This window comes from Emys orbicularis, chromosome 2 (assembly GCF_028017835.1).
Source record: "Emys orbicularis isolate rEmyOrb1 chromosome 2, rEmyOrb1.hap1, whole genome shotgun sequence".
NCBI lineage: Eukaryota > Metazoa > Chordata > Testudines > Emydidae > Emys > Emys orbicularis.
This window is the reverse complement of record NC_088684.1, coordinates 88,100,814-88,125,839: the sequence shown is the minus strand read 5'-3', so window position 1 is coordinate 88,125,839 and position 25,026 is coordinate 88,100,814. Positions and strand designations below refer to the sequence as shown.

At 41.4% G+C, this 25,026-nt stretch overlaps 1 protein-coding gene across 1 annotated transcript; it reads right to left on the bottom strand.

Moving 5' to 3' along the window:
• Positions 1 to 854: 854 nt before the first annotated feature.
• On the bottom strand, positions 855 to 1,751 carry LRRC30 (leucine rich repeat containing 30). The gene has a single exon (XM_065397710.1). The coding sequence runs from the start codon at positions 1,749 to 1,751 to the stop codon at positions 855 to 857; it is 897 nt and encodes a 298-aa protein (XP_065253782.1).
• Positions 1,752 to 25,026: the final 23,275 nt, after the last annotated feature.

Genomic DNA, 25,026 nt, shown 5'->3' with positions numbered 1-25,026 from the left:
GAGACTTGTTTACCTGTGAGGACATTTGATCTGAACAACTGGGAGATCCCCCAATTGCCTTCAAACTTTACCTGTAATTTATAGTGATTAGCTCATAGCTGTAAAGTGGAACTTAAGAACAGCCATAATGGGTCAGACCAAAGGTCCATCTAGCCCAGGATCCTGTCTTCTGAGAGTGGCCAATGCCAGGTGCTTCAGAGGGAACGAACAGAACAGGTAATCAAGTGATCCACCCCCTGTCGTCCATTCCCAGCTTCTGGCAAACAGAGACTAGGGACACCATCCCTGCCCATCCTGGCCAATAGCCATATGGTGTTGAACCACACCAATAATGTAATGCCTGACCGTTAATAGAGTTTGGGACATATTAGCAAATCTCTTTTGTGAATAAATTGAATGTTCCCCCTTGAAAGTCACTTAGATTGCAGTGCATGTTTGTGGAGTGGTTTATCTGTGTAGGAAGAAATGAACACGAATTAAAGTGCAATGCACACCACATACAGAAAATCCCATTTATATTAATATTACTGCAGTCTGAAAGATGACAAATGTACCCTTTACAATGCTAATGGCCTGCATTAATTTGTTTATTTATAATAAAGAGCAAAATTTTGACCAGTTTTTCCTAAAAGACACAACAAATACTGAAAAAGTTACAGAGAGCGATGTTTTAGAAAATACACTCTATGCACCGTTAAACTAGATAGTCAGATTTCACATGCTTTCAGCAAACTACTGAAACCATCTTTAGTCTTTATCGTCTCCTGTGTTATGAAATGGAAACCACTGATTAAGAAAGTGCACTGACATGACTGAGTCTTGATGACAGCATTAATCCCAAACACAGTGCAAGTTTAGTTGTGTTGCTTTTTCTCTTTAAGGTAGTTGAAGAGCACATCCAGTCCTCCCTCTACAATCTCTGGCAGTGGTCTGAACAATGGGTTATGTGAAATATGGAGCCCTTTATCCATTGGATTCCAAGCAATTTTTGGCAATCTGTGCAGCAGATAGAGATCATGTGGAAGGGTCTGAATAGAATTGTAAGCTACATTTAGTAACTCAAGTGCAGTGATGGAGCAGAGAGACCGTGGCAAGGTGCGAATATTGTTATCTTCTACAATAAAGATCTGCAAGTTTACCAGGTACTGGACACTTTCTGCAATGTTTTCAAGTCTGTTGGAGCCTAAGTGCAAGAAATCTAAACCCCTCAATGCAAAAACACATAAGGGGATGTGAACAAAACGATTGTTACTCAGATTCAGCTTCCTTAGGTTTGTCAAATCAGTGAAGCTTGAAGGGAGTTGTGAGATGCAATTGTGCGAAAGGCTCAAAACTTCCAGCTTTGTGCACAGACTGAGCTCTGCTGGCACTTCACTCAGGCAATTCATATCGACAAATAAAACCTTCAGGTTTCTGAGTAGCCCGGTCTCGTTAGGCAGACACTTGAGGCGATTGCCACACAAGTTCAGCACTGCTAATCTGTCTAGTTTCCCCAAAGCCGGAGAAAGAACCACCAGCTGGTTGTGTGAAAGGTTCAATTTCTGCACCTCTGACAAGCCCCACAAAAAATCAGGCACATTTGTCATCCCCTTCATTATGAGGCTCACACTGACATAACGCAATCCACGCTTCAGCAGTGACTTTGGATCTTTTCCTGAGATAAGAGCTTCTTCCCATGCAGGAAGTCTCTGACCTTTCCTCAGCAAAAACATTCTTCTCTGATGCTTGTCCTTCGAGTGTTCAGCTCCCATAACACTCCAGACTGCTGCTGCTTTTGAAAGAAGTGAGGTTTCCTTCCTTTCTGAAATCAGTAGTGAAGAGAGGATTGCAGCCTTTTGAAGACAGTAAAAAAAATCAAACCATAGAGATATAGAGAAGACTATGAAGATCACCTGCTTCTGGTTACCAAAACCAGCTTCTGCAGTTGCGGAGGGAAATTTTCACTTTTTTAGGATGGGTTTAAGTTGTTTTTCTTGGTGCTGCAGATTGTAATGAAAGACTTGCTCCCAACACTGCTGAACAGACCTGTTCAATTCAAATTGAATACCACAGTGCAGCTGTCACTGTCATTTTGTCGAGGCTTTATTGGACAGATATTATCTTCATTGCAAAGAGGTCACTGAGCTGCTGTATATAACTTTACTATGTCAGCTTTCTTGGATATCTGGTGCATGCAGGATAATTAACAAGAGTGACTTTAAAAAACAAACAAACAAACCAACCAAATAAAATAAACATAGAAGGGAAGGGGGGGAAAACTCAACCAAATTCATTCAGATGAGAAGCAGTTATTTTGACTCCTACTGGCCTCATTAAACAGCTTAGAACCCTGTAGCAAATTTTACATTCCACAGAAGGGCTGGTGAAGAATCTTCACATCTTGTTTTCCTTTCTATTGTTTTTCTAAAATGAATTTAGTGCTTGTGAAAGTTACTGGCCTATTTCCCCTCTATGGTGATGACAGTCCTCTCTTTATCCACAGAAAGGGTACAGAATGCATAGCAGAAGTGGAGCTGCCCTTTAGGATATATCTTCACTACAGTTAACCTGGGTGCATTACAGCTACTCACATCTGGGGTCAAACTCCTACCCAAGTTACTGTGCAGTCACTGGTGCTGCACGCATCCATGTGTGTCACTAGGACTTCTGGGGACATATCCCACGGTTCTTTTGTGCTTGAGTAAGCTGAATCGCTCTGATTCTTTCCCAGAAGATTATGTGAGAATTTGTCTGTCTTTCTGAGCACACAGGAGGAATTGTGGGAAAGCATTGGAGGACATCAACACTTGAGTGATTTAGCCTGTGTGGATGGATTACCAGCCTGAGTGAAAGTGAAACCTGTCTCTAATCCAGCCATGCCAGGTAGCTCAGGTTGAAAGCACCCCTGAACTCAGGCGAGAGGCGCTGTGTGTGGACCGGAGTGGGGTTATGGACAACATCCAAGTAAGAGCCCGGATTAACCCTGGAGTGAAGACATACTCTTAGTGTTGCAATAATGTGCTGAAGTTTGAACAGGATGGACCCCCTAGAAGGGGCGAGTGAGTGGTTCAGTTTCATTGCTCAGCCATTGTCCTTTCTACTGAGACTGCCAACGAGGATGCACATTGTGGTGCCCTGGTAGTGATTTTGTAATATGGAAACTTGTACACTAGGCACTAGACTGAAACTTCTCCATAATTCTACATGATCCACAGGTTACCATTTGGTAAGTAATAGTTTTCCCTCACTACTAATTGGGCCCAAATCAAATAGTTTGAACCAGCAACTCATAATTGCATACGCAAGTGGCATTTCCACCCAGCTCCAAAATAATCAAGAGACAGTGTGGGATCAAAACGCATCCCTTCCTGGAGCTCGGCTTTATTAAAAAACGAATACAAAACAAACACAAAGTACTGTCCAAGCATCCCTCACAGGCCTAAAATTGCTCCACCCCATAGATTTTTTTGATCAGAGAGCCAATTCCTTCTCCTTTATCTCCAGTCTGTGGCACCTACCTGCCCAGGAAGCGTTCAGGGCTCAGTGAGCAGCTGCACACACAGGTCCACCATCACCTAACACAGTGGGTCAACAGAAGAACCTCACCATCCTGTTTCAATCCCATTATAATCCCTGTTCTACTTCATTCCCACGGTAACTCCTGCCATGATGTTGATGAACCTTTATTTACCATTCAGTCAGCAGCAGCGGGGATAAAAAGAATCCACCTCAGCAGATTCCATTGTCCAGCACTATTCCTGCTTCTGAATGTCATATAACCACTGCACACAATAATAATAATGATAATCTTTTTTCTTGTATTCTCCAACAGAACCATAGATAATTAAGTGCACTCTCACTGTCAGGGAGACAGGAAACTCATAGATAACTGAATTAAGCTCTTTTCTTGAGATCAGGATAAGAAAACACTGGCCACATCTGTATTGTCCACAACTGAATTTCTAGTCAGAATTGTCTCCTGCCTGTTAATGTTTTTGTTCAGACATGATCCTGGTTCCCCTCTTCTGCATTATGGTTAAGTCAATGCTTGAAAGGAGTAAGTCTACGCCTCCTATTGGAGGGAAACTATTATGTCCTAGTCAAAAGATTTTGAGGAATTTCATATTGCCTTCTGGGATTAATAGAAGAAAGACTTGGTCAAATTTAACCCCTCTTTGCTTCAACACCCATTATCTGGTTAATGCATTATTCCACATCAACAGCAAGGATACTTTTACTTACATAGGATACTCGTATGGGGTGAAATTCTCCCCTCTTGAGAAGGCCAGCCCTAGGTCTATATCACTTATCACCTATTTACACCTCTTAAAATACACTTGAAATGACCTACAGGCCTTATGCTAGCCCTCTGCACAAGGATGAATGTTATCCATGAAAGTTGTGCATAAATAAAGTAGCAGGAATTAGCCCATAGTGAGTTATGGATTAAACAAAAATATCAACACATGAAGAAGAAATGTCCCAAAACTTGCTGGGTTTAAGAATCCTTATGATGTAAGAACATGCTAAAAAAAGGTTGATAAAGATCTCAGTAACTGATGGGCAAATAAGAGCATACCAAGACAATCCCCGATCATGGGACTGTGTGACATAGTACGTAACTAGGATATGCTTGTTTATCCAATAAAAATAAGCAGTATTGTTAACCCTGAACTCTCAAAAATCGTGAGACAGGTTCCCCAAAAATCCTGAGACTGACTTACAAGATAGGCTTGTTTTTAAATAAAAATAAATGCTGGGTTCTTTTTATTTGCCTTCTGTTTCAGAGCTGTTAGCATTCACTTGAGACGCATTTTCAAGCTTTTCTTGGAATCATTAGACCTAAAAATGTACTTAGTTTTCAAATGAAAGCTGAGATTCTCACATAATCACTTGTCTGCAGGAGCCAGGGCTTTAAGTAAAACATTAAATAGCATAATAAAGACACATGATAAAACTATGAGAGTTTGAAACACAGAGTAAAGGCCAATGTTCTAAAGAAAATTTCAATACTATACATTTTGTGCTAAAACCATACTCCACCTCTGTAGTATTTTCATATTAATTTTTTTATGCCTTTCTCAGCCTACTTTGAAGCAAAGTCCACATTCTGTGTGAAGCCAAAAATTCACCCAGTTCCTTACAAATACATTAATAAGATAACCTGAAGTTCAGCTTGAGCCTTTGCCACAGGCTCAGTTGTTCCTAGGATTCCCACCTCATGAGTGTTCAGCCAACACTCTAGATCCTCTGTTTCTAGAGATCCACTCTCACCTTCCTTCATTATCTTATCTCAATAAGTCAGGATTAAACAGGTTCTGCTTTCTCTACCAGACGGAATGTTTCAGGTAAACATTGCCTGCTCATTACAGGTCCACTAGGAATGCTGTACCATGGGAATGCCTATGCTAGCAATGATTGTTAATAGGAAAGTGTCCATAATAAACACAGTAGCAACCACTGAATAACTGTACTCCTGTTTTCCATTTCACTAAATAATTTTTTTTAAAGTCACAACACAATTATTACAGCCAAGGCTATCCTCAAGTCTTAGATCCCAAAAATGGAATTACAGCCACCTACAAGTTCTGTGACTTCTTTACAGTGGTTTGTCGATATTATAGCTATTCAGAATGTCCAGTCGCATTTCAAAGGCCATTTGCAATTTATGAGAGGTGACACAAAAAAAGGAACAACTTTGAAGGCAATTTCAGATTTCCTGTTAATTTGTTTTTAATTGTGGTGCTGCTGAGATCCTTTATCACCTGTATATCTATGGATCTCTACTGGAATGTTTTAGTAAGATCCCATGGGAAGTTGGCTGCTCCCCTGACACATGAAGAATTGGAACTGGAGGTGAATGAGTTCCCTTGTAGGGGCTCATTTAACAAGAGCTTTGGTAGACAACCCAAGTCTTTCGCTGCCATAACAGAAGTTAAGCTCAGACTATCCAGGACATATGTACTACAGAATAAATCCAAATGAGCTTCTGTATAGCGCCAAAGGCACTATTCTTCCAGGTAACCAAGGTACCAACAATGCCTCTTCCATCCCAGGGAATAACAGCTAGTTTTGTTTCTATTTTTTTAAATTTGAAATAGCATTTTAAAAGTAAAACAAAAAAAATATTAAACTGCCAGTAGGTCAGGAGATCTGAGTTCAATTCCCATCCTGCATGACCATGGATAAACCACTTAATCTGTCTATGCCTCAGTTTCCTCACATGTAAAGTGGGGCTATTAGTACAGCCCATCCTTGGTCACTGGGAAGATGCATTCATTATTGTTTGTAAAGTGATTTGAGGTCATCATGTGGAAGAGCTATTGAAATCTGAAATAATATTTATAATTACTGAATGCCCATATTTGTGAAAAAAACTGTACTATATTACCTGCCTGTTATCAATAAATATATAAAATTAGTAAATGTCATTAGAACTATTTGTTTTCCCATCTGCTTTGAAAATGTAACAGATACCATAGGGATGGAACAATTTCCTTGTTAAAATATGGGAACTAACAGAATTTTAGTTGACCATGAAGGAAGTAGAGGAACAGGGAAACCAGACTAAAAGATCTTACTCCAAAGTACTTAAGAACTTACAGGTGTGGAACTTCCAGGACACAATTGTTAAAATTCGGCCACCAAGTTGAAGGTAATGTTGAAGTGAATTCCCTGCATTGGGTATAGTTACTCATTCTCTGGATGTTGCTACATCATCCCTGCCATAGATGCTTTATCTCTGTTTATTATAATACTTTTGAAAAGGAATTTCAGGCTGCACCAAATAACAGGTTTAAAAAAAATTCTAGGAGAGGCCCCTCCCTAGGCTCCATAGAATATCTTCAACCAAGATTGTAAAAAGTAAGTAATGGTATCAAAGGCCTTGATATTTTGGTGCCCAACTTAGGATACCTTAAAGAGTCCTGATTTTTAGAAAGTGCTGAGCCCGTCTCTCTGAAAACTAGACTCCTTCGAAGAGTTTCAAGTTGGAAATCCAAAAATTGAAGCCTTCAAGATCAGGTAGTTACTTTTTGAAAATCTTTGCCTTCATTAGTAGTCTCCACTCCACATTATGGAGGAGGTGAACTCTTGTCATAATACTCAGTAGGTTTTTCAGAGGAACAAAGTATAAATATTTTGAGCAAAGTGCCTTTTATGTGCATTCTGAATTCTGGCTCACATTAGACGCTGTTTGACCAGTGGCCAGTCCTGCTCCTGTTGAGGGATGTAGGTCTCCTTGGCATATAGCATTGCTGGAGCTGATATTCTGAGATAGACCTCACACACACATGCATGGCATCACAAAAACAACACTTAACATTGTAATGTGTTATACTAACATTTACTAGTAAACTTACAAAACCGCTGTGAGGAAGGTAAGTAGCATTATCCCCATAGCTTAGATGGGGAAATCAAGTCAAGGAAAAGCTAAGAAACTATCTCAAGACCACACTGCAGGTCAAGAACTCCTGGCACCATGCTCATTTTACTAGACTGGGGGTAAAAATTTTCAAGGGAGCCTAAATGACTTAGGAGCCTATGTTCCATTTTCTAATGTGACTTAGGCACTTAGTAGTCTAAGCCCTGGTCTACACTACGAGTTTAGGTAGAATTTAGCAGCCTTAGATCGATTTAACCCTGCACCCGTTCACACGACGAAGCCATTTTTGTCGACTTAAAGGGTGCTTAAAATCGATTTCTGTACTCCTCCCTGACGAGGGGATTAGCGCTGAAATCGACATCACCGGGTCGAATTTGGGGTAGTGCAGACACAATTCTACGGTATTGGCCTCCGGGAGCTGTCCCAGAATGCTCCATTGTGACTGCTCTGGACAGCACTTTCAACTCAGATGCACTGGCCAGGTACACAGGAAAAGCCCCGGGAACTTTTGAAATTCATTTCCTGTTTGGTCAGCGTGGCAAGCTGATCAGCACAGGTGACCATGCAGATCTCATCAGCAGAGGTGACCATGGAGTCCCAGAATTGCAAAAGAGCTCCTGCATGGACCGAACGGGAGGTACTGGATCTGATCGCTGTATGGGGAGACGAATCCGTGCTATCCGAACTCCGTTCCAAAAGATGAAATGCTGGAATATTTGAAAAAATCTCCAAGGGCATGAAGGACAGAGGCTATAACAGGGACCCGCAGCAGTGCCGCGTGAAACTTAAGGAGCTGAGGAAAGCCTACCAAAAAACCAAAGAGGCAAACGGCTGCTCCAGGTCAGACCCCCAGATATGCCGCTTTTATGATGAGCTGCATGCAATTCTCGGGGGTGCCCCCACCACTACCCCACCCCTGTTCATGGACTCCTGCAAGGGGGGAGTCTCACGCAACAGGGATGAGGATTTTGGGGACGAGGATGACGATGAGGAGGAGGAGGAGGTTGAAGATAGCACACAGCAAGCAAGCGGAGAAACCGTTCTCCCCAACAGCCAGGAACTGTTTATCACCCTGGAGCCAATACCCTCCCAACCTTCCCAAGGCGGGCTCCAGGACCTTGAGTGCGGAGAAGGGACCTCTGGTGAGTGTCCCTTTGTAAATATAATACATGGTTTAAAAGCAAGAATATTTAATGATTAATTTGCCCTGAAGACTTAAAGAAGCCAAAAGACTGTGGCTTTCGGCTGCCTGCAAGCCGAATTCTGTTGCCTGGCCCTGCGTGTGTGATCTCTCACACCAAACCGGCAGGCCCTCAATATAAGAGGCAAAATGCAACCTTGTACTCTAAAATGTGTCTTTTTAAATACTACCCTCCCTTTTTTTTCCTACCGCAGCTGCAAATGTTTCAATGCTCCCCCATCATCTCCATCCCAGAGGCTAGTGCAGATAAGAAGGCGAAAAAAATGCACTTGCAATGAGTCCTCCCGCACTGAAAGAGCCCAGCAAAATGCGTGGAGACAGACAATGTCAGAGTCCAGGAAAGCACAAAATGAATGCGAGGACAGGAGGGACGCGCGAGAGGATAGATGGCTGGAGCAAGAGGAGAGGTGGTGGCAGCGTGGTGAGAGGAGGCAGGAGGCAATGCTGAGGCTACTGGAGGATCAAACTGATATGCTCTGGTGTATGGTTGAGCTGCAGGAAAGGCAGCAGGAGCAGAGACCGCCGCTTCAGCCCCTGTGTAACCGACCACCCTCCTCCCCAAGTTCCATAGCCTCCTCACCCAGACGCCCAAGAACGCAGGGAGGGGGCTCCAGGCACCCAACCACTCCACCCCAGAGGACTGCCCAAGCAACAGAAGGCTGGCATTCAATAAGTTGTGAAGTGCAGTGTGGCCTTGTCCTTCCCTCCTCCCCTCCTCCCCCACCCCACCTGGGCTACCTTGGCAGTTATCCCCCTATTTGTGTGATGAATTAATAAAGAATGCATGAATTTGAAACAACAATGACTTTATTGCCTCTGCAAGCAGTGATCGAAGCGGGGAGGGGACGGCGGTTGTTTTACAGGGAAGTAGAGTGAACCAAGGGGGTGGGTTTTCATCAAGGAGAAACAAACAGAACTTTCACACCATAGCCTGGCCAGTCATGAAACTAGTTTTCAAAGCTTCTCTGATGCGCAGCGCGCCCTGCTGTGCTCTTCTAACTACCCTGGTGTCTGCTGCGTGTAATCAGCGGCCAGGCGATTTGCCTCAACCTCCTACCCCGCCATAAACGTCTCCCCCTTACTCTCACAGAGATTGTGGAGAACACAGCAAGCAGTAATAACTATGGGAATATTGGTTTTGCTGAGGTCTAACCGAGTCAGTAAACTGCGCCAGTGCACTTTTAAACATCCAAATGCACATTCTACCACCATTCTGCACTTGCTCAGCCTATAGTTGAACAGCTCCTGACTACTGTCCAGGGTGCCTGTGTATGGCTTCATGAGCCATGGTATTAAGATGTAGGCTGGGTCCCCAAGGATAACTATAGGCATTTCAACATCCCCAACGGTTATTTTCTGGTCTGGAAAGTAAGTCCCTTGCTGCAGCCATTCAGACAGACCAGAGTTCCTGAAGATGCGAGTGTCATGTACCTTTCCCGGCCATCCCACGTTGATGTTGGTGAAATGTCCCTTGTGATCCACCAGTGCTTGCAGCACCATTGAAAAGTACCCCTTTCGGTTTATGTACTGGCTGCCTTGGTGCTCCAGTCCCAAAATAGGGATATGCGTTCGGTCTATCGCCCCACGACAGTTAGGGAATCCCATTGCAATGAAGCCATCCACTATGGCCTGCACATTTCCCAGAGTCACTACCCTTGATAGCAGCAGCTCAGTGATTGCGTTGGCTACTTGCATCACAGCAGCCCCCACAGTAGATTTGCCCACTCCAAATTGATTCCCGACTGACGGGTAGCTGTCTGGCATTGCAAGCTTCCAGAGGGCTATCGCCACTCGCTTGTGAACTGTGAGGGCTGCTCTCATCTTGGTATTCTTGCACTTCAGGGCAGGAGAAAGCAAGTCACAAAGTTCCATGAAAGTGCCCTTACGCATGCGAAAGTTTTGCAGCCACTGGGATTCATCCCAGACCTGCAACACTATGAGGTCCCACCAGTGTGTGCTTGTTTCTCGGGCCCAGAATCGGCATTCCACGGCATGAACCTGCCCCATTACCACCATGATGTCCACATTGCCAGGGCCCGTGCTCTGAGAGAAGTCTGTGTCCATGTCCTCATCATCTTGTCACCGCGCTGCCGTCGTCTCGCCTGCTTTTGCAGGTTCTGGTTCTGCATATACTGCAGGATAATGCGCACAACGGTGATAACTGCCGCGGTGATCTGTGCGGGCTTCATGCTTGCCATGGTATGGCATCTGCAGGAGAGCAGAGTTGCAGCGGAAGCGGTGGATGATGGAATAGATATTTAGAGAGAGATGCCACGAGAATAGATATTTATAGAGAACGACGAGAGGACCTGTGAGGTGGATTCATGAGAGCAGGAAAGCAGAGTTGCAGCAGAAGTGGGAGCCCATGACAGCCAACATGGAGAAATTCGCTATCGATCGAGACAGGAGAGCAGAATGGCAGCAGAAGCAGTGGTTGGAATGCCAGTTTTTCTGACCTATTGCTCTGTCTGCGGCCAGAGCAGGAGACCAGAGTGGCAGCGGAAGCGGTTGTTTGATGACGACGGTTAGCAGTCCTACTGCACCATCTGGTGAAAGCAATATGGCGCCAACACGGAAAAAAGGCGCGAAACGATTGTCTGCTGTTGCTTTTACGGAGGGAGGGGCGACCGACGACATGTACCTCAAACCACCCGCAACAATGTTTTTGCCCCATCAGGCATTGCGAGCTCAATCCAGAATTCCAATGGGCGGCGGAGACTGCGGGAACTGTGGGATAGCTACCCACAGTGCAACGCTCCGGAAGTCGATGCTAGCCACGGTACTGTGGACGCACTCCACCGACTTAATGCGCTTAGTGGTGACACACACAATCGACTGTATAAAATTGCTTCCTAAAAAATCAGCTTCTATAAATTCGACCTAATTTCGTAGTGTAGACATACCCTTAGTGCAAGTCAATGGGACTTAAGCTGCTAAGTGCCTACATCACTTTTGAAAATGGGGCTTAGGCTCCTACATTGCTTAAGTGCTTTTGAAAATGTTACCATACACCGTAATGTCTCTAGGGACTGAAAAGAAGCTGTGATGTATTTGATTAAATTAAATAAAATATCAAATGAGCCATCTGGCTCTGACTGCTATTGTACTGAAAACTAAATGCATATTTTTCAAATTGAGAAACCCAGAATTTTTTCGTAGCCATGATCAAAACTGGGAAGCCAGCACTGTAAATCAATTGGACCCAGTGTGAAGGGGTTTAGGAAGTTCCAACTACAATTCCAATACATTACAACAAAGATTATAAAAAGAATCAAGAAGTTAATTCACTCAAAGCTGCTGTGGAACATTAATCCCAGATTAATGAGTCATATGTTATACACATTTTACAGATATAAAAAGGAACTCAATGCATTTACCTTGATATGCCTGATAAATGCCAAAACAGAATCCAATTAAAATCCCCTAAAATGCATACCACCAATTCAGTTCTGGTTTATCAGAGACACTGTCAAATGAAAGGCCATTTTTTGAAGACTGAATGCTGACAGTTACTAACTTGACTTTTAAATTATTGAGCTGTAACTTAAGAAAAACACATTGACTACAGTACTTGGCTTCAAAAGGTTTGAATGAGCAAATAGAAGTTCTAAAGGAATCAGCAGAGCAATACATCTAAGTGTCAGTGGTATGACACTGATATTTGAAATTTCATGATGTGAGTTGGGGTCTTATATGAAATTATACAGAGACTGATCGTGCAAGGTGCGGTGTGTTTTTAACTCTTGATGTATGTTAGGGGAGGTGAGGACACTCTGAACCTAACAGAGGCAGAAAGACTATGGCCTAAGAATGTGAAAAATAACTTGCAAGAACAGTAAAAATCAAAGGAAAAATAACAAACACATCTTAAACCAGTACAGTAAAAGGAAGGCCTGTACAAAACGGTCCTCTCTTTTAAAGAACATCTAAATGAGCAATTTCCTAAGAGAGGAAATAAAATATGAAATTGTTCTGCAGCAAAACAGCACAAATGATTAACTGTGGCATAAGTCAATGGAGTTTCATTAGAGTGACTGGACTCTTGGAAGATATGTTATAGTTAATGATTCTAGCGGAGGTGGAACAGTACATTCAACAGCCTTGGAAATAAATAGGTGTCTCAAGAGCTATAACTTGTAACCAGGTCAACCAACAACAAGGCAAGGTTTGTTTGTTTTTTTACACAAAAGGGGAAAAAGAACGTGCTGCTTAAAAGGAACAGGAATGTCACTTAACGAAAACCAAGGATGAATCACTCATACAAAAATAAGAGGATTTCTTTTCCATTTGTTTTCTAGGCTCAGAAGGACTTCATGAAATACTTGCAGCAGAAATGATAAAATAGGGCCAGCCTGTGTGTTAGTGGAAGCTCCTGTGCATCTGTCATGAAAGATTTACCAGCCATGGCAAAAGTCTGATCCACCTCTCCTGCTCCCTACACAGAAGCCGACTCCTCCCTCCCTTCCTTGTGCAAAATACAGCAGATTATGTTCACAGCATACTATGTGCACATTTTGCTGATTTGTGTGAAACCCTTTCATGGGTTTCACTTTTAGTTTCTGGGTTTGAACAAATACAGATCATCCCTGGAAAAAGAAGAAGTTATAAACAGAATGATGTTGATTTTCCCCCTCAAAATCCTGAAAGGAGAAGTCTCACTCCAAACAGGATTTGGATTTGCTCAACATTCATGAACTCTGGTGAACTGGTCTATGAACCTGGGCTGAGTTTTAGGGTCATTACATACTCCTTATTCAGGCCAATTTGACACAATGCTGAACGCCCCCATTTCATTAGGTAGCAGCCCGGCAAACACCAGCATTCTAAGAGTTAAGTCAGGTCTAATTTCAGGCCTACAAATCTTATCAGCATCACTTTAAAAGAGTGGCAGTATGGACTGGCAAGAGAAAAATATTTATGAGGATTTTGTTTTCCCCAACCATCAAATAATGGTGTGATGATGCTGGAGTAATATTTCTTCCTACAGTTGTAGATAGGATATTCAAGCCACTGTTAGGACCAGTGAACCCTGTCTGTTCATCACATCATCTTGAACTTGCATAACTTCATTTTTTCATTACCTAACTCTGGAGTGAACTATATATAATACAAATGGAAATGAACCAAGTACTTTTCCATGGGCACAAATTTTAATACGGAAATACTAAACATGGTCTGCGATAATATACAACATAAATACTGATCTGAAAGTATTAAAAGTCTGACTTCACAACGTAAGTGAAACAACAGCAGACCCTAGGAAGACTGAGGCAGAATGTGTACCAAATTTGTGATTAATAAGCATGTCAGGTTTTATAAGAACATCCTTAAGTGTAGGCAGGGGAATTAGACCCAGCTGGATGAGCGGGCGTCTCAAAGGGGCGATTAAGAAAAAACAGAAAGCGTACAAAGAATGGAAGAGAGGAGAGATCGGCAAAGAAACCTACCTTATTGAGGTCAGAGCATGTAGGGATGCGGTGAGAAAGGCCAAAAGCCGTGTAGAGTTGGACCTCGCGAGGGGAATTAAATCCAATAGTAAGAGGTTTTATAGCCATATAAATAGGAAGAAAACAAAGAAAGAGGAAGTGGGGCCACTGAAGCTTGCAGATGGAGTGGAGATTAAGGACAATCTAAGCATGGCACAATATCTAAATGAATATTTTGCATCGGTGTTTAATAAGGCTAATGAAGGGCTTAGGAATAGAGGGAGCGGGACAGAGGGGAATAAAGGAGGGGCAATTGACATTAAAGTATCAGAGGTGGAAGCCAAACTTGACCAGCTAAATGGGACTAAATCGGGTGGACCGGATGATCTTCATCCTAGAATATTGAAGGAGCTGGCGCGAGAAATTGCAAGCCCCTTGGCAATAATTTTTAATAAATCTGTAAACTCGGGGGAGGTACCGATGGACTGGAAAATAGCTAATGTGGTTCCTATTTTCAAGAAGGGGATAAAAAGTGACCCGGGTAACTACATGCCTGTTAGTTTAACTTCTGTAGTATGCAAGGTCTTGGAAAAAATTTTGAAGGAAAAAGTAGTTAAGGACCTTGAGGTGAATGGCAATTGGGACAAATTACAACATGGGTTTACGAAAGGAAGATCGTGCCAAACCAACTTGATCTCCTTTTTTGAGAAAGTAACAGACCTTCTAGATAAAGGAAATGCGGTGGATCTAATTTACCTAGATTTTAGTAAAGCGTTTGATACTGTGCCGCACGAGGAATTACTGGTTAAATTAGAAAAGATGGGGGTCGATATGAAAATCCAGAGGTGGATAAAGAACTGGTTAAAGGGGAGACTGCAGCGGGTAGTACTGAAAGGGGAACTGTCGGGTTGGAGGGAGGTCACCAGTGGAGTTCCTCAAGGTTCGGTTTTAGGTCCGATTTTATTTAATCTATTCGTTACTGACCTCGGAACCGAATGTAGGAGTGGGCTGATAAAGTTTGCGGATGACACAAAGTTGGGAGGTATTGCCAATTCGGAGAAGGATCGGGATATTTTGCAGGGAGACTTGGATGACCTTGTAAATTGGAGTAACAATAATAGGATGAGATTTAATAGTGGGAAGTGTAAGGTGATGCATTTAGGGATGACTAACAAGAATTTTAGTTATAAGTTAGGGACGCATAGGTTGGAAGTGACGGAGGAGGAGAAGGACCTCGGAGTCCTGGTTGATCGCAGGATGACTATGAGTCGGCAATGTGACGTGGCTGTGAAAAAAGCTAATGCGATCTTGGGATGCGTTAGGCGAGGTATTTCTAGTAGGGACAGGGAGGTGCTGCTTCCGTTATACAAGGCGCTGGTGAGACCTCATTTGGAGTACTGTGTGCAGTTCTGGTCTCCTATGTTTAAAAAGGATGAACTCAAACTGGAACGGGTACAGAGAAGGGCCACTAGGATGATCCGAGGAATGGAAAACCTTTCCTATGAAAGGAGACTCGAGGAGCTCGGTTTGTTTAGCCTAACCAAAAGAAGGCTGAGGGGGGATATGATTGCTCTCTTTAAATATATCAAAGGGATTAATACCAAGGAGGGAGAGGAATTATTTCAGCTTAGTAGTAATGTGGATACGAGAACGAATGGATATAAACTGGCCGTGGGGAAGTTTAGGCTTGAAATTAGACGAAGGTTTCTAACCGTCAGAGGGGTGAAATTTTGGAACAGCCTTCCGAGGGAAACGGTGGGGGCGAAGGACCTCTCTGGCTTCAAGATTAGGCTTGATAAGTTTATGGAGGGAATGGTTTGATGGGATAATGTGATTTTAGTCAAACAGGCATTAACGGGCCATCGCGGGTAAAATGAGGGTCCGGCTGTAGAATCTTGCCTGTATGCCCGGGGTTCTGCTGATCGCCATATTTGGGGTCGGGAAGGAATTTTCCTCCAGGGTAGATTGGCAGAGGCCCTGGAGGTTTTTCGCCTTCCTCCGCAGCATAGGGCAGGGGTCGCAGGCTGGAAGATTCTGTTGTGGGTGAGTCAGCTTTTGTGGCCTGCATCATGCGGGAGGTCAGACTAGATGACCATATTGGTCCCTTCTGACCTTAAAGTCTATGAGTCTATGAGTCTATGAGTCTAAGTGGACACAACTAATGGCCTTACCATTGCTTCCAGAATCAATGAATGGTTGAGTAGACTTAGGCTTTGTCTACACTACACAGCTTTTGGCGATATGGCTGTGTCGCTAAAAGTCAGGCAGTGTAAACGCTGTTTGTTGGCACTTCTGTGGACAAAATGCTTCCACCCCCTACGAGCGGGGTTCGGGTTGTTGCTCCTGCGGACAACAAGCTGTTTATACTTCCAGTTGCCACGGCAAAACTTTTCTCTTTCAGGGGGAGGGAGGCGCTTTTTTAAGCACCTGTGAACAACAAAAGTTTTGTCCTTCAATTGGCAGTGTAGACAAAGCCTTAGCCTCAGATGGTAAGGGAACCATTCAAGAAAATAGGGTTTCACATTTTTCCACCTGTCAAGGGAAAAATCACAGATGATGATAAGTCAAAGGATGTGCCCATTCCTATATGAGTGGTAGAATGTTTGTGCTGAACAAGATTGCATAGCTGAATGAGAGGGAAAAGGTGAATGTGAACTATAGAAATCTGAACCATCTTGCAAATTAAACTCACTCAAGAGCAATAATAACTGCTTGGAATCAACATTTCAATAAGATGAAACGTTTGTATTTTGAAAAAGCTGCAGTAAATTGTTAACTCCTTAAGAAGTGAAAGGAGGACTAGATAGACACTTAGGATAAGTATAGTAGGGCCAAAAATTTAGCAAGACTCTAAAAGATCTTTGCATCATAAAATGATGTTATACATTGAAATTTGGCCTGAAATTTAGGCTGAAGTTTTCCACTGTGGGTGCCTAAAATTAGATGCATAGGTGTCCTTATTTAGTTGCTTTACTTATAGGCAGATTTTCTTAAATTTTAAAAATTTCGCCTTTTGTTTTGAAAAAAGAAAAAAGGGTGTGTCTGTAAGATTCTGATACCTTTACTTATGTTGAAGAATACCATATTCCTTAAGTAGTTCAGTTGGATAATAAGGTCCTCATGCAGATAAGTAAGTGCGGCAGAATCTATCACAGAGTTTTAGAAAGACCTCAGGGCATCAGGAATTCTCTCTCTAAATTACACATTTTAAACAAATATAATGTTGGCTGAGATGACATGCTGAGAGTGTAATTAATGATAAAAAGCTAAACTGATTTCATTGATTTTCATTGTTCAAGTATAGAGAAATTTTAAGAATAAATAAAGCATTAAAAACCCTAAGTGGATTTAAAACTTTTCAGTTGTGATCATCTACGGATTTTCAGTAACACAACTAAAGAAAGGTATTTGTTTCTTGTTTACAAGACATTTTTTAGTGTGACAATGTTCCTTTCGCACAGAAAGGCATCCAGAATCCAAAAGCAAGCTTGAAAGAAAAAGAATATGGATAACAATATTTCTGAAGTGCTTCAGGTACATGAGATGTGTGCTGCATGGAAAGTTTAACCATTTATTTGGCTGGCTATAACTAATTTGCAAGGTGTGAACACTTGTATTCAGATGATTTTCACTTAATGTGACTTTACCATTATTGCTGAAAGTCATTCTCTTTTTCCATCATTTTTCAGCTTGAGGCCATGTCTCCAGATCTTCAGTCACTGAACATTTAAGTGTTTTATTTAGTTGGTGGGTGCTTGATTCTGCACAATGCTAAGTATTCTTGTAAAGTTCTGAGCACTTTAGATTCCTGTAATTTCACTGGGAGTTGGGGCCCTCGGCACCTCTCAGAAGCAAGCCCTTAGTGCGACATGAAAGCAAGAGACTGTAGTTCTAGCTTATGAATATAGATGAGCACTGCACAATGTTCACAAGACACACCACCAGATCACCTTCATCCTAACCTACAATATTCCCATTACTTTAATCATGTAACTACCTTGAGCAGGTACTCACAATGATGTGATGTGGAAAATAAAGATTAGAGGCCTGATTCGTTGTTGACCTAGACAATGCTGACAATGCATAGCACACATAAAACGACTCAGGAAAGCTCTCTAGCTCTCTGTGCCACCTCCTCAGATGTTCCAAAGCTGACCAGGAGCAGAGGTGGGCCACAGGAGGGAAGAAGATGAGGCATAGCCAAGGCAGATATGCATGCTGGCTATTCTGCATCAATGTAGAGTAGGGACAATGAAGCAAGGGGTTGCACCAATCCCTGAATGGGGAACATTCAAGCTGCCTGTCTTTCCCTAAACCAGTGCATGAATCTGCCCTTAGGATGAGATCCACTATATTCATTTTCACCTGTTTGTCTGAGACTGATTGGGAACGCATATCTCCAGCAGAAAAAGTCTAATGTGCAAACTCAAATCACTGCCAAGTTTCTCCTTGATCCTGAAGTTAAAATATGCTACTTTGTTCCAGTATCAAATACCAATTCAGAGATTTTTTTTTTTTTTTTTTTTTTTAAATACAACCCCTTGCTGTTAGGTAGGCTGAGGACTCCATGGTTGGATTAAGGCATTTTGTGTTCTGATTCCTGAGTTAACAGCCACTTGGCTCATGGTATGAAAAACAAATTCAGAACCAATGTAAACAGGTATCACACATTTGATGCTTCAAGTTGCATCTGTTTACACCAGGTTTGAATTGGCCCAATGATCTGAATCTCAAAAAAACATTCACAATCTCCAAGTTAAAAACCTAGGCACTTTATCACAAGCTCTTACAGTTAAGTCATCAGATTGGTATCTGTTAAAATAAGCTTTCACTTCCACACTTCTGACACTAGAAGGGGATGTTGCTCTATGTTTGTTGATAACATAGAAATCACATTTGTGTAGCTGCTTTCCTCTTATTTTAACACAATAATGACATTTTTGATAGTTTAGAGTTATTCAACACCCATTGAATTGGTGTGGCAGGGAAGACTGCAAGGATAGGGGCTTATGAGTCACATCTGTTTGTTGGATGAAGATTTCCATGCACTGCTAAACTTATTTCATTTATGCACCTGCAATGTTAGCCATGCTGGTCCCAGAGGCAAGGTGGGTGAGGTAATATCTTTTATTGGACCAACTTCTGCTGTTGAAAGAGACAAGCTTTGAAGCTTACATAGACCAATAAAAGATATTACCTCACCCACTTTGTCTATGCACTTATGCTATTCATTTATTAATTGAAAATTTCTGACTAATTGACTAAATCTAGGAAATAAAATGACATTGTAAATATCACATAAAAGTGTTATGCTCATTTATTCAAGGATTTTTAAAAGCAAACGATACCATCCGAGTAGAAGCATCAGCATTTGTGAAATTCTGGAGCTGACAATTTCTTTCAGAATGCTTTCTGTTTTACAGCACTGGTTCCCCAGAGGAGCACAAAGGAGTGAGTGAAACATTATCTAAGAACAATTACTTTCATATGCTAAAATATATGTGCAGTCATATAATCTAATGACAAGATGTAAGTATGATACTAATAATGTTGTATCCAAAATAATTATTACGTGGTTAAAAATGTGTCAACGATCTGCATTTTCAGGAAGAGCTATGGCTCAGTGTTTATCATGGTGGGAAGAAATAAGGTTTGGAGCGGGTAATAAATAATTCAGGAAAGTGCAGTTCAGAGAATTCGAACACTACCCAAATATCTGAAAGTTAAAAGTTCCTCTAATCAGACTGTTACTAAGGCTAGGGCTTTTAATATCATCTGAGTGACTTAAGCCCCACTGAGTTTTGTTTTGTTCATTGCTATTTTGGCTGGAGGAATCGATCTAAGAAATTGAACTGTGTGTACATTGTCCTTTTTACTGTTTCTTTAAGAGATGCTTAAAACGGGGGGCCAAAACTGTTGCCTGAACTTTGTCAGTGTCATCTGCCCTATGGCTGAGAGCTTGCTATTTACAAAAGATGATTCCATTTGGAAACTTACTGAGACACAAAATATTCAGTTCCCTGGGAAAGTAAGCTTTCAGTAAACATATTTTGAATACAGTAGTGTATTCAGTTTAACAATCGTTATATTTAAATCATTCTTATTTTATAACCAACCTCTTGCTTCAGCACCAATGCAGGAAGATATGTGTAAAGTGGCACATGAAAGAAGGCAGTGACTATTTGCTCAGCAGGTAGGAAGCACCTGGTTTCAAAAGATACTGCATCTCCATAAGCTTTAGCATGTTATTTGAAACCATGTTATAAATAGTAATTGTCAGTTTTGAACATTAATTACAACATCCATCCACATTCCCCTCCCATCTGCATTACTTCCACCTTCACGGGACAGTTTCTTACAAAGATGCAATCCCACTGAACAGCGTTCAGAGTAAGACTGACACTCTGTGGGGAGCTAGTGCTCCAAATTCTGAATCTTTAGTCATTCATGTGCATGTTGAGAACATTTGTTGAAGATGAGCTACATTAGACTGGATAAAAAATGCACAAAGGTTATAGACCTCATGCTTAGGACATCAGCTAACAATGTTTGTTCAGTAGGGAGAAAACTCCCCTTCAGTCAAGCAAATTCCTATTTTTTTTCATTAACATGATTTCATCTTCCTCTGAAGCATCTAGAACTGGCCACTGTCAGAGATGAGGTATAGAATACTGGACTAGATGGTTCTGAGCCAATGTGACACTTCCTAAAGTCCTGTCAATAAAAATGAAGCTGACTGCATTGATTTTCATTGCCCAGGCTGCAAAAAGTACCAAAATTAGACAGTTATGTGTAAGTGGATTTTGAAATTTGTGTGTTAATAATCTAGTTATGATTATTTCAGTAAAACAGGTACAGGTGTTATTTTGAAAAAGATTTTGAAGAGTTCTTTTAAGGCCACGGTTTAATAGTGCCATCTAGTGGACATTTAAAATAACTGCAGAATTAAATTCCCAGAATGCACTCACTCTTTGAATTTGTTAGTGTGAGACTCCAAAATCTTCAGAAATTATATGCTTAATAAGATTTCCAGGGTGGATAGAAACAGAACACAGGACCTGGAAATTGAAACTAAATAAAATATTTTATGCTAGCAGAAGAATAATACACCATAACAGACTTTTCACAGCTGTCCTAACTACAATGATCAGAAAATGAAAACTGAACTGCGGCTAAAAATGAGAATGAGGAAATTTCTTAAGTCACATGCTACCAGTATGCTTCTATCTCTACAGCATAATTATTCTTTACTTTCTCTCCTGTGTTTCTAGCTGTGCTTCATCCCAGTGGTGGATGCATTTCTGGACAGCTAATTGAGCTATATGCATTATGGTATTTTGCAATTCTTCAGGATGAAAGGCACTATAAAGTCTATACAATATAATTAGTATTTACTAGGAACCATTGTATAAACTTGACATTACAACAACTTGAACATTTTGGAAGTGACTAATTTAAAAAAAATCAGTGTCTGACACAACATCTTTAATTAGTATGTTCTTACCTTTTTTAGGTTCCTGTAACAATATTTATAGTTCTTTTCTCCCTGCTCCTCACTGATATTTATGAGTCTTTTAAGTAAGAGAAAAACTACTTAATTAACTATGCTGAAGAAACAGTGAAACTGATTGTGTATTTAGTGCTCTCAGATGCAATAAACTAAAAAAATAGAGAAAATATTTTTGTAACTACAGTCAGAACAGAATTGTTCAGGCACAAGTGTGATTTTCAAGTTGATGGTGCCCCTAACTGAAGTTCCCATGTTCCTGATTAGACCATTTCAGGTGCATGGGGATGGAAGGAAAAGTGCCCAAGGGAAGTACAGCTGTGGTTTTTAGAGGGGGAAGAATTTTAATTGCTGCCTTGAGGATGACACCTATGGCTCCTCCACACCTAGAAGCAGCAGATTTTGTCAGAGCAAATCAGAAGTGTACACTCAGGAACTTTATCTAAGATTAAGGTTACAGGAATTTCTGCATGGTAAACAAACAGCTGACATGCCTTTAGAGATAATTCACAAACACCTGAAAATGTTTTCACTTGTCTAACTGCAGACATCTCCTGATGGAATCACTGATAAATCCCCAAGTAGAAAACCCACCTCTTGAGTTATCCCCTCAAACTGATTCCATTGTGTATCTTTCTCTCCAGAACAAGCCTCTAATTAACAACCTGGTTTACATGGAAACACTATCTTCATGAATGAGTAAAGCCATCTTATCAACCCATCCATCAGTTGTGTAATATTTACTTTGACAACATTGTAAGGACAGGGCTGTCTTTCTTGTGAGACAATTTAGGACCTAAGCAATTCCAACTTCTCAATCCCCCCTCTCCCCAGTAAAATTTTGTAATTAATAATAGTTTCTGACTCAACTGATAAACAGTTCTGAATCTATAGAATTTGGGATTGACTGGCCACTTGTGTACCTGCACCTTGTGTACTTATTTACAATGCAAAGGCAATGTAAAATGCTAATCAGCCCCAATCTATGTAAATAGCCATTTCACATGTTAGCAAGTGACAAAGGATTTTATATGAACTCTGTTCTCATAATTCTTATTTTCTATGAAGGACACATCTGATTTTTTACAGTTTTGACAATCAGGTTATTCTTCAATGCACTACTAAATGAATACACCTACAGACGACCTGAATTTAATTCAGTATTCCTACATCATAAGCTTGTAGTAATGCAAGCTAAGGTTAAAAAGTTAAAAGTTAAAAAAGTCCAGAAAGCTTTAGTTAAAGTTCCAGCACCAGCCTTAACTCTGTCCCTTGACAATATTTTGTTACATTGTAATAAAATCCCCACTGTCCTCCGGGTAGGGGTATCCAGCTCAAATTAGGAGAATGGATATGGGTAGATTGAGGGGTGGACAAGGGAGGATGAGCAACCTACTGAGGATTCCAACCTATTTGGGTGGCTTGTGGTCAGAAAAGGGAGTCTAACTAGTATGGGGGGAGGTTGGGGTACAAGGAGGTCTCTGGATCGAGCTGTTGGCTCACACTAGGGTTTCTTACATCTGTGGAGGTATGAGTGGGTCTCCAGTTGTATCCTCAGGGAGGGGGAATAGGAAGATAGGGTCTTCTGCCTATATAGAGAGAACTAGTGAGGTACAGGGAGCAGAATTAGCGTTGGTACTAGAATTACGCTTCCAGGAGCTCCCACTAGGGCACAACACCTTGTACTGCCCCTTACTGTGGGAAGCCAATTTAGCCCTTAAATTTTAGATGAAGTTTAAGTTAGCCTCTTGTTATCTCTAGACTTAATGCTTGGAAAGGTTGAAATGGTAAAAGCCAGATGGGGGTGATGGCTTCCTAAACGAGAGCAAGGAACTTTTTGCAAGAGTCAGAAACATTAATTAAGATAATTCAAAAATTGCTAGGCTTATGAACATGTCATTCTTTCCTAAATTACATAGGCTCTTTCATTTAAATTTGATTACTAAAATTTTTCAAGAAGAGAAGCATGAAATTAAGCTTCCAAGTGCATATTCAGGAATCTAAAAAACAAGATTTCAAAATTTCTGAGATCAATGGGAGATGTAGAGTGCTCAGCACTTTTCTAAAGTCAGCCCACTTATTTAGGTCTACACTTAAAATGTAGGTTGACCTCGCCTGCATTGCTTAAGGGTGTGAAAAAGAGCACTCCCCTGAGCACTGTAATAAGCTGATCTAGCCGGGGTAGACGTGGCTAGGTTGATGGAAGAAATCTTCCATTGACCTATCTACCCCCCTTTGGAGAGATGGATTACCTACTCAGCAGAAAAAACCCTCTGTCAATGTAGGCAGTGTCTATGCAGCCATGCCACTGAAGGCCATGTTTACACGACCAGCGCTAAAATCTTGGCCTCTCAGTTTAACTTTATACCAGGGATCGGCAACCTTTTGCATGCAGCCCATCAGGGAAATCCGCTGGCGGGCCGGGACGGTTTGTTTACCTGCAGCGTCCACAGGTTCAGCCGATCGCAGCTCCCACTGGCCGCGGTTCGTCGTTCCAGGCCAATGGGGGCTGTGGGAAGTGGCGTGGGCCGAGGGATGTGCTGGCGGATTTCCCTGATGGGCCGCGTGCCAAAGGTTGCCGATCCCTGATATAGAACATGTTATGTTTTTAATCTAAATAGAGCTAAATGCTCAAGGGAAATTTGATCTGGATCAGTGTACTATGGGGAAAAACACAAATATACTCATTCAGACCAGACTCTCCAGTTGCAGGGTTTTTACACAGATGCTTAGTTAAAAAACAGTAACAGGTCTGATGGTTTTGTTCTGAGCTGTGTCTCAATATGCAGTAGCTAGCTTCATTTGGAATGTTGTGATGGCCATTAAATTAAAAAGAAAAAGAAACAGGGACTCATTTATTATAGCAGTTAAGAGATCAATCTTCAATCTGCTGGAATTTTGGGGAGAAGATTAAATCCATTTAACATATATTTTAGGATTGTGACCAGGTGGGACTTTGTGTTGCACATATGCTCCTCTTTCCTTTACCAACATTTTGTCCTTTGTTCTTGGCCCCCAACTGATGCTTATGGCCCTGCACAGAGGATTCTTTAGCCTGACTTCTATGATTTTAAGACATATGACACTTTTCTTCTGGAAATTTGTTGACTTTTCTTTCTACGGATGTTTTGCTTTCCTCCTTCATGTCTGCACTGAAATGTAAGAAGTTCCTGGTGTTAGTAAATGACTGGCCTATAGAAATGGACAGATGTTGAACACTATTTATTCCTAGGCTTAAATGCCCTTGATAATATTTTATAGCAGGCATAGGAATTTTGTTTATACTCTTATTCTGTCCTTGAACTGATTTTTTCCTATTTGTCTGTTTTGAATTTAAACATTTCTATGTATAATCTCAAGTACATGATATTGTGTGATAATGAATAGCTTTATTTTGTGCTTATGCTGCTGTTTTCTGTTTCTTTTATCTTCTTTGTTTACACTAGTACATATATATTTAATCCTTTTACAACCCCTGGGCTGGGCCTCGTCTGTGGCCATAGGATAAAGCAGTTTGGGAAGAAGGCTA

Excerpts from the sequence above, each read along its gene's own strand:
- LRRC30 (XM_065397710.1), bottom strand. The coding sequence starts at position 1,751 with ATGGGAGCTGAACACTCGAAGGACAAGCATCAGAGAAGAATGTTTTTG.